This window comes from Geospiza fortis, unplaced genomic scaffold (assembly GCF_000277835.1).
Source record: "Geospiza fortis unplaced genomic scaffold, GeoFor_1.0 scaffold381, whole genome shotgun sequence".
NCBI lineage: Eukaryota > Metazoa > Chordata > Aves > Passeriformes > Thraupidae > Geospiza > Geospiza fortis.
In genome coordinates, this window is record NW_005054348.1 from 3,617,223 (window position 1) to 3,627,653 (window position 10,431).

A 10,431-nucleotide genomic window follows, 5' to 3' on the forward strand; every position below is an offset into this window, starting at 1 on the left:
ATTACAAATAGTAAAGCTTTAAAAATATCAACAAAGCAGAACATTCTAACATAACAAATGAAGAGCTCCGCATTAAAAAAAGACTTCATTATTTCAGTATCTCTTTGTTTGCTTGTTTAATCATCCCCTGGGACAATCTGTACTGTTAAGAAACGTGTAGAAAACAGCCATCAGTTTTTGTTGTTGTTCAATTAGTGCTATACTCAGTGTTTGAGCTCATGCAAGTGTCCTTTGGGGAAACGTCCTGCGTGCCATTAGCACTATTCTTAATGAGGGAAAGCACGAAACTCCTTTAGTGCTCTGCCAGAATTGTTTTATCTTCGAGTCAAAAGAACAACTGCTTGGAGTAACCCCAAAAAAAGCATTTAACAATTACAAGTGGCAAACAATATTCCCAAGCATAATACTCATAGCATTCCTCTATTTATAGGCTAACAGTTATTATACTGAATAAAATATGTATTAGGCAGCTTTATTATGCAGACAATCATGATTCCCCAGTTAAGGCTGCTACAGCGGTTTCCATTATAAGCTCAATTTTGAACCCTTTTACTCCTTCTGTGAGAGGTAGGGTGGGGAACAGGAGGATGTTTCATGTTTGGTTTCAAGACAAAGGAGAATATTTTTAGGAAGTTTGAGGTTAATTAGACATGCTGCTTTTGAGATATGGGACATAAGCATTTCTTTATTATTTTTAGAAGAAAAAAACAGTTTAATGGCAATGTTTTTGTTCATAAAAAGCTTTTTAACTAGTTCTCCAGAATTTCTTTAAAATACAAAATCAGAGTTGAAAACTAGGTTAAAGGAAGGTCAAGATTTACCGCCTAAGGAAATATATAAAGACAAAGACCTAGCACTTTTCTTAGTTACTTTTATTTTCAAAAAGACATGCAAGATTTTTCCATTGAAAAAAAGCAAAGGAACAATTTAAGAACACTAGACTTAAAACCAAAACTAAAAGCAACATTCTTAACTCTAATCACTTTTCACCTCCCAATTACAGTTCTTCATAAACAGTGGTGGGCGAGTAGAATAAAGCATTCCCTCTCCCAGTTGCTCTTCATCCAACTGTCCCTTCATTCTTCCTGCTTCTAGGTTTTCTATCTCAGCTTCATAATCCTGACATCAAGCATCTTCCCATCTCTACACCTCCCTGAAGTCAGTTTCAGCACAACCAAGATCTACATGTCTTGAAGCCTGCATATTCCCTTTTTTGCCATCCCAATGACTAACTGGAGAGCAGAGGATTTAACAAAGGTAAGAGTAAAGGTCTGGCTGAAAGTTAGCATTTTATACTTGTTATGCACACAAGCTCATTTACACAATGCCTAAAAGCAATCCCTGTCTTCCCAGTGACACACAGGTATATTCTAACACTCCCTTATTACACATGCACTATGGGCAACAGCTGGCACAAACTTTCCTTGCAGAGAAGCATATGTAGAAGAGCTAAGGCAACTTATTTCAGTTGGATTTTATAAACAGTCTTCTTAATGAGGCACAGATACCTAATTACAGAAACAACAGGAAGATCTCGCGGCCAAGTGTTATACAACTGATTGGAGTGCACAGACTCACCATTTACCTCACCTAAAGAGAGGGAAAAAGTGAAAGTACAGCTATTTCCAGTTCTAACTTCAGAAATGCATTGGGAAGCTGTGTATTTCTACCCTTTAGTTCTGTCCAAAAAAACTGCGAAGTTCAGGTATTTGAGAGATTCCACACCTGACTGCTGGAAAGATAGACAGCCGAGTCTACTTCTTCTCTCCCTTATTTAGCACACTAATACCTTCTTGCCTTCCCTTCTTTTTATCTTGAGAGGTCAGTAAGATTCATTCTCTTAAGTTTCCTTAAGACTGTAGTAAGAAAAGTCTAATTCTATGACAATCTCACCCCAAGTCCCATGTAAGCACTACGTGCTACCATACATGCAACATACATGTGCGCAGTTCTGGGTGTCACTATTTAAAAAGGGTGTGAAGGTCCCTGAAGGCATCCAGAGGACAGCAACAAAGCTGGTGAAATCGTGGGAAGGAATGTCCTATAAGGAGCAGTTAAGGATTTTGGGCTTGTGTAGTTTGGAAAGGACAAGGCTGAGGAGCAACTTCATTGCTCCCTACAGGTTCCTGAGGAGAGGAAGTGGAGAAGGTGCTGCTGGTCTCCTGTCCCATCCAGTGACAGGAGATGTGGGAATGGCTCTAAGCTGCATCAGGCAGGAGTATTCCTTTTGAAAAGGTGTCAAACACAGGAATAGGCTTCCTAGAGAGGTGGTTGACGCCCCAAGCCTGTCAGTGTTTAAAGGAAGTATTTGGACAATGCTGTTAACAACTTTTTTTGACTTTTGGTCAGCCCTGAAGTGGTCAGGCAGTGGTACTGGATGATCATTGTAGGTTCTTTCCATCTGAATTTGCCTATTCTGTTCTAAAAGTTTGGCAACTGTGGTGGCATTGAGTCATCATACACATGCATCAGGTCTCTAACTTCCTCTGCTAACTACTTCTACTACCAACCTCCCCTAGAGTAACTCATCCCGCTCTAAAATGGACAAACACATCTTAGTCATTTTAAGAGGCTGAGATTTACAACACCAGAAAAAAACTATTAAAAATTCTGAATTACTCCTGACGGAATACTTGCAGTTGTTTTCTAAACAGTTTATTCAGGTCTATTCTGGTATTAATGAGTACCTTTATGCAAGTCAGAAATAAATTATGCAGGAAAATCAGTGTAGGTGACAGTGTGTATTTACCAAATACACAAAGCAAAGCTGAACAGTACTTTTTTTTTCATTAACTTCTTTATTTCCAGATTGCTGTGGCTAGCTTAAGTTTAGGTTTCTTTCATGTAAAAAAGAAATTTAACTTTTGATTTCTGAAAAGACTTTTTTTTAAGAAACAAAACCAGTATTTTTTTTTTTACTAAGAGGAGAGACTCCAGATATAGAAAAATAGCATCAGGTTTGTTTACTTGTTTTATAAGAACATGGGTACACACAGAAGTTATTGTGCAGTAACTTTCCATATGTCTGCCATGTAGGAATACTCTCTTATGTGTGAGATGAGTGAATCAAATTCCAGGCCAACTGCTCCTCAGTAGAACTAGAGGCAGGTAAGCCTCTCTGAATTTACTGCCACAAAGACACATATCAAACAAACCAGAGTCAGTTCAGGTGAGGCAGCTAATGCAGAGTAAGTGGTTACCCTGTGAGAAACTGACTCACATGGCATGGCTGATGGCCTGCACCACGCAGTCTCACAAAGATCCATGAGGCAGCAGAGCTCAAACACTGCTGTTCTATATACAGCATTATATGACTCACACAGGACTACAAACTTCAGGGGTTATTCAAACAAACTTTACAGGTCACAATGAAGCTTTCAAAAAAAACCTGAAACGCAAGGATTCTCAGCTTTTATAAGCAGTACTTAAAATGAAAATCAAAAGACATTTTTAATGTGTTAAGATACTCATAATACACTTTGTTCACAGTTTAAGTTCATCTGTAGTGTCAGCATTTTGAATTATCTCTTTGCATTGTGTCACTACAGTACCTGGTTATAAACAGCAGCAAGACACATACAGATTAAATGTCCCTAAGAAAATTTGAGCAACCCAATGCATCACAGGTAAGAGGACTGTGGAATTAATCAGAGCTATTGAAGACTATCAGGGCAGGCTCCTTCCTGTTCCAAATTGCTAAACTGAGACTCAAGACCTGTGTCACTCTTACACCAAAGTTTGTGTAAGACATGAGTACACGTTACCTTAACCATTGTTTGTCTTGTAAATTACAGACATGTATTTGCTGCTGGTTAATCAAATCAATCTTATGGACATTTTAAAACAATTAAATAATTCAGGGCAAATCTTCAGCTCTCATCAGCTGAAGAAGTTTTGCTAAACAAGGAAAGATACACATAATTCCAAATTGTTTAAAATGAGGTTGATAAACACAAGACACTTTTATACCATGACTAAGATGTCAAAGAAACAGTTACATATTTTACTCATGTGTTGCCACAACCAAGGCATACCAATTTTAGGTAATATTCAGATTGCCAGCAAGGAGTCAGCAAAGAAATATGGTTTGGCAGCAAGAGTCATGAACAAACTGAGATTTAATATCTCAAGAATGTTAATAAAGACTGCTGTTTACAGAGAGGAGCAGAAAAAGATGCAATGGAAACACACAAACTAGTTTAATGCTTGTAACAGAGAGGCAGAAGCACATTTTGAGCCTAGAAGAAAGAAAATGCTAAGAGCCTAGAAGAAAGAAAATGCTAAACTAACAATTTAAATTTATTCACTTTATCAACTCAAAATCACTTTATCACTCAAAATGGATTATTTCACAAGACAGTTGCTCCCACATTCCTCTTTGAAATTGCAACCCTTCAGGAGGGGCAAATGAGCGTGCTACATATATTCCTCTCAGTCAGAGAACAACAGCCAGAACATTTGTGAGAAATACTCCCAAATTCAGTTTAGAGCAGGGTCCAAATTGTTCCAGTTGTAGACTCCCATTTACATCTTCCTTTAAACTGCAATGAAACTGGAGAACAACAGCTTCTCTAATACCAGAGCTAACTTTGCTAGTAACAAAGATTAACCTGAGTCCTGATTTATAACCACAGAAATGTAACAAATTCAGACCTGCAGTATGAAGAGGAAGTATTGTTACACAAAGAGAAAATAAGCTTAGTTCAAAACTGCACACCTTTCCTCATTTTAAATTATTTACCTGGAGATATAGCTCTGTGGAACTGATACATGTCTTCTCCAATCAGTTCTTGTGCAACCTGCTTGATCTTCTGTCGGACAGCATCTAGCTTGACTTCAGATTCACTTAGTATTTCTTCCCCACTGGGAGCACTGCAATCATAAAACAGAAACTGAAAGAGCAGTTTCCAGCATGAACAAACAGTTAAAAAACATTACTTTTTTTCTTTTACTAATCAATACATTTTTACTGGCTTCAAGAAAAAGCAAAACTGATACTAGAATGAGAAACAGTTTAACTTTCACAGATACCTACTGCAGATATTGAAATTCTGTAGATTCTTACCAAGAAAATAATCAACCAGTCAGGGTTCCGGTAGCATGACGCTTGTTCCAGACTACGGTCATGATTATTGTTTAAGTAAGAAAAAGGAGAAATACAAAGGCTTCAAAAATATTCCAGGAAACTAGCAGTATTTACAGAAGTCCTTCAACTTCTTAAAAAAAATTAATATTTTGCAATACTTGACAGTATTGCAAAATACAATACATTATGTACTTCTACATGTGATTTTTTTTTTAAGGAAGTAGTTATGGATTGTGCTGTTCAGAAACTGAAATATCTGATTCACAACCATAACATATACTTAGTTTATCTAATTTCCTTTAAACTTTCTCCTCCCTTGAGCCCAAATAATCCATATGGTATATTAGTTTACAGTCTCTTTAAGAAACTACTGATTAATTAGTCTGGAGAAAACATTTAAAAGCAAACAGTAAAATTTACTGAAATTAAAGCCACAATAATTGTGAAAAGCAATGAAGAAGGAAATACAAAATACAGCATGGAAAATTTCCACTCTCACAAAACCAAGAATGCCTTATAAAACAGGAATCTAAATTCAGAGTAATGAGGAGTTTTTTGTTGTTCTTCCCTCCACAAGTTCCCAGCTACCTAGCCCCTGCAGTGGGAGTAGTTATTTACAGTCAAGGCTGTAGAGGTTACTGGAACTATCACAGTACCTCTCTGCAGAAGAAAACCAGGTTAAAGAGCAGGCAACTTCATAATCTCCATTCATAACTGCAACTACAAATAGTTACTACTTCAACATAAATACATTGATAGGTAACAAAATGCAAATTAAGATAAATGAAATTACAAAGAAAAGTAACAGGGAGATCTGTTCTAACACCCAAGACCAGTGTTTGTCACGTACAGCAAACACTTTATACAGCAGGCTATGCAAAGCTTCAAATTTTCCTGTTGCTCTTCTAGTTTGTCTCTGGCTTCCAAAGATTGCTTGAAGGCTTATGAGAACACAAAACATATGGAAGCTCAAAACTTCACACAGAAGCCTATCCAGCTGTAGCATTTACATAAACAGACCCCAGGTCACCTCCTATTTGCATTGATAACCTCGGGTGGGGGTGAAACAACCAAAATGGTGGTGGAACTGCCTGGGCAAGTAACCTGAAGGAAGGGTGCATAACTCTTCTCTCACAGCTTGCTGAAAGCTGGAAGGCTCTCATCTGCTGCTCACTCTACTGCTTTACACTGGTTTAGTAAACCAATAAAACCGACTCAGAAACCTGAAACAGCATCATTTAACTCTCTAACTGGAGTATGCATTCATTAGCTCGCATCCACCTTAAAGGATGTTTATGGGAAGTTAATTAAACTCCTCTCAACAGAACACTGCAGCCATCACTGACTGGAGGTTTCTATGAACATTTTCACCCTCAATGTGACTCACCTGGTGAACCTGTGGAGCAGAAATATCGTTCTTTTGCTTTCGATCGTTATATCCCGACTGAGCTTCACGAGCCGCTCGTATTTATCGTGCCTGGTGTCAAGCTCCAGCTGGAATGCTGCAGAGTCAATCATTACAGCAAAACTCAATTGTCACACAAACACAGTGCAGGGGAAGAGAAAAGCACCTGTGCTGCACTAACTCCTGACAGACTCCACCAGCCTTGCCCCTGGGCAACTTTCCCCAAGGTGGGCTGTCCCTCCAGACACCATCACTGCCTGTCACCTGCCAGCTGCAAAATTCATCATTAACACTACCTTTGTTTAATAAATCAGGTTAAGTAGATATCAACCCTGATGATGCCTTAAAGCAGCCTAAGCAATTTTTAAGGGAAAATATTTGGTTTTGCTAATAAAATCTACTCCACAATACTGCTGTTCTGGAAACAGACTGAAAATTTCACCCCAATTCAGCAAGACAAATAAAAAAATAAAACCCTACAATCATTTGTTAATAAGATTCACCAGTGCCTAAACCAATCAAATAGAAAGCATCTGGCTAAGGCACATATACTGTTCAAAATGCACCATTTAGTTATAAGGAATGTTGCATTTCACATGCCAGCTAGACTTGGCCAAAAGTTGAGTATTTTAATATCCCTAAGGACTATAAGTAAAGAAAAGTGAGATCGATTACTAAAAATAAGATTTCTGACTTGCTGACTTTAGTTCTCTCTAACTACAACAAATCCAGAGAAGAGAGGGAGCATATCTGGTTTTGACAGTCAAACATTATGAATGTTTACAAAGAGTGGATCTTTGAAAAACTTTGAAGAAACCATGCCCCTTAAATTCTTTCTGAAATGAACCAAACACGGATGAATGGATCTCAGGAGAAGGGAGGGAAACAACTGTTTTGAAGTGGAAGTAGTACCAACTTTTGACAAACTGATATTCACAACAGTGAAAAATTAAAGTTGAAAGTACAGTTGCTCTACTCAACTCAAGAGCAAGTGTGTCTACAATACTCAATATAAATGATAGAGTGGTTTGGTTGAAAGAAGCCTTAAAGATCACCTAGTCCAAACGGACACTTTCCACTAGATCAGGTTGCTCAAAGCCCCCTCCAACCTGGCCTTGAACACTTCCAGAGATGGGGCAGCCACAGCTTCTCTAGGCAAAGTTCAGGGGTCATGGTTAATCATCTGCCAAGCTGATTTACACAGAAAAATATAAACACCCATTTTTTAAAAAGCCAGGAAGTTATATGACATTGAAGTATACATTAACCATCTAAAGCAGCCAGCCAGCTCATATTTTACCCTTCTTAGCTTCATAAGAAATATGTGGCATGGGGAAAATTTTACAACAAGAATTAAACTATTTCCCATCTCAAATCTCCTTCCTTCTTCAGTCAAGGCTTCTCATTTCTAAATGTCAGCTTTGGTTTGTTAGGGTTGTCTAATGAGAAATTTAAATTTACTAGAGTTTAAATCAGGTTTGGTGAAAAATCCTATAAAAACAATTTAGCTGAAGGGAAGTTTACACCTGCCTTTTTAAAGAACTTCAAATATATGTTAATATTTCAAAGGCATTCAAAGTGAAAAAAGTGACTACATGAAGGTCTATATTAGTTAGTTGAAGTCTTTTTTTAAAAAAATGCAGGTATAAACAACTACCAACTCTTGAAACAATGCATCAGGATTTACATTTCAGTAGCTTAGTCATTTGTGAATCACAGCCAAGGTCAGAGCCTCCTCAGTTTCCCAAAGGTCACCGTCTCCTCCTATTGTCCCTGTGGCTCAGACTTTGTATTACACCTCTGCATATCCTACAGTTTTCTGTCACCAAAGGGCCCAGTCACCTTTTGCCTGGCTGAACACTCGTGCAATTTGTACAATTTGCTCAGCATCAAGTTAGCACAAGTAAGGAGGGCAGAGGGAACAGCAGGTGGGATGGAAACAGGAGCAAGTCATGAACCAGGCAGAGCTATGCAAAACCCCACTCCCAGGACTTCACTGCACAAAATGCAGAACACTAAGCTCTAAAGGTATGGAGTATGAGTCAAATTAGTTTCAAGTTTCTCCCTCTGGAGAGAGTTGGTTTATTTCACTAATAACTTCCTACCAATTTCTACACCACATTTTTAAAGTCTAGTTTTCTGAATGCTTACTTACATTTAAAAGACTTCATCAAAGCTGAAGGTGGATTAACATTCTCTTTTTCTTCTCTTCTTTGACCATGTGGAAAATTATCATGCTTTCGTTTTCTGAACCCACCTGATCCTATTAAATAGTAGACACACAAAAAAAAAATTAAAATAGTTTTGCCAGAGCATAAGGAGCACCAGAGTGCTGTCTTCAGAGCATTCCTGACAGCAATCATATTCTACAGGACAGAATAAGGTAACTGGATGAACCTTATTATCAACTGATGCCAGCTTCACAATATCATGTTACTCCTTCTACCACATTGCTAGTGAAAATTAGAAAAAATAAAATCCATTTCAATGGATGAGCATGGCAGGAACCTAATCCTTTTTTTTTTGTAAGGTCTTTGGGTCTTCACACCCTTTTATGTTTTCTTGCTGTAAGCAAATGGCTGCATGGAAATCTGTGATTTATGTCATGGGTATTCTCTAATGCAAAGAAGAAGTAAGGCACAATTTAAGCAGACTACCCCTATTCAGGTATATAGGTTTAGCTCCTGCAATGTAGCTTCTTAGGCCCTTACACTCTGCCCATTAATCAGTTTCTTCTCTGAATGTAGCTGCTCACTTCAGCCGCTTCGTGTGCCTTTTCCTTAAGCCTCCTTTTCAGATCCACATCCAGAACTCATCACTTCTAGACTATGTTTTACTCCCAATTAACACCTTGTATTTTTTCTTCCTTTTATCCTTCCTTCACCTTGGACTAACTCATTGTGTCACTCACGTGTCAACCATTCCTCTCTCTCCTTCCTTCTGGTAACAGCTGGACACTGTTCCTCCTTTCCAGAGCCAAAAATCTGGCAAACTACAATACAGGCATACCTTTTGAATACGTGGAGTTCTCCCAATTTCCTTAAAAGAAGAACCAAGAGAACACTAGATTTTAAAATGTTTCCGCTTAATTGTTTATTATCCCAAGCCAAAACAAGAAGTGGGCGTAGCTACTTTCTTAAAGGGGAAAGTGAAAATAATTTTTTCTATTCTGTTGGACATGAGTTCAGGGGTTTGTTTTTCCTATAGCAATTGAAAACATTAAATGCATCCCCTGAAAGAGTGCTGAAGGGAGGTCTGTATGATTCTCAGTGGTGCCAGAACAAGAGGCAACAGGCAGATACCGATGCAGAGGAAGATCAGTCTTCCTGACTATGAGGGAGAACTTAACTGAGCAAGTGACCAGGCACTGGAGCAGATTGTCCTGAGAGGTTGTGGAGTCTCCCCCACTGGAAATGTTCAAGAATCATCTGGACCCAATCCTGTGCCACGTGCAACTAGGATGGCCCTGCCTGACCAGGGAGGCTGGACCAGATGACCCCGTGTGGTCCCTTCCAACCTGACCCATTCTGTGACTGATTCTGTGACTGACAGGCTAAACCAACACACAGGCAGCAGAGCAAGCTGGGAAAAATATGTATTTCACCCCTATATTATGCTATATACATAATATTTTATACATATATATATATACATATAGACACACGCGCACACACTATAGTGAACAGTTAGCTCAAGTGCTTTACAGGCCTCACACACTCAGCTTCCCTCTGCGGCACCTGCTCTTCCACCCCCAGGGATACAGACAGACCCCTCTAGCTTAGGGGTTCTCTGGCGCACCCGCGCAGCCCCGGCGGGAAGGCCGGGCACGCACGAAGGAAAGGCCGGTGACTCCCGGAAGGAGCGGCCTCTCCCTGTGCGAGTTTCACGGCACAGGGCACCGCTGGGCACGGCACAGGCCCCGCAACCCCGTCTCCTTCGA

The 10,431-nt window shown here is 39.1% G+C and overlaps 1 protein-coding gene across 1 annotated transcript in view; it reads right to left on the reverse strand.

Annotated features, from left to right (window-relative positions):
• TSNAX (translin associated factor X) overlaps positions 1 to 8,750 on the reverse strand; it is a 21,910-nt gene extending 13,160 nt beyond the window's left edge. The window contains exons 1-3 of the mRNA XM_031058753.1: positions 8,647 to 8,750; positions 6,474 to 6,588; positions 4,742 to 4,872 (exon numbers count right to left, since the gene is read on the reverse strand). Of these exons, the coding sequence (XP_030914613.1) occupies positions 4,742 to 4,872; positions 6,474 to 6,588; positions 8,647 to 8,662 (262 nt within the window). The 5' untranslated portion in view covers positions 8,663 to 8,750. The remainder of the gene's footprint in view (positions 1 to 4,741; positions 4,873 to 6,473; positions 6,589 to 8,646) is intronic.
• Between the last annotated feature and the right edge of the window lie 1,681 nt (positions 8,751 to 10,431).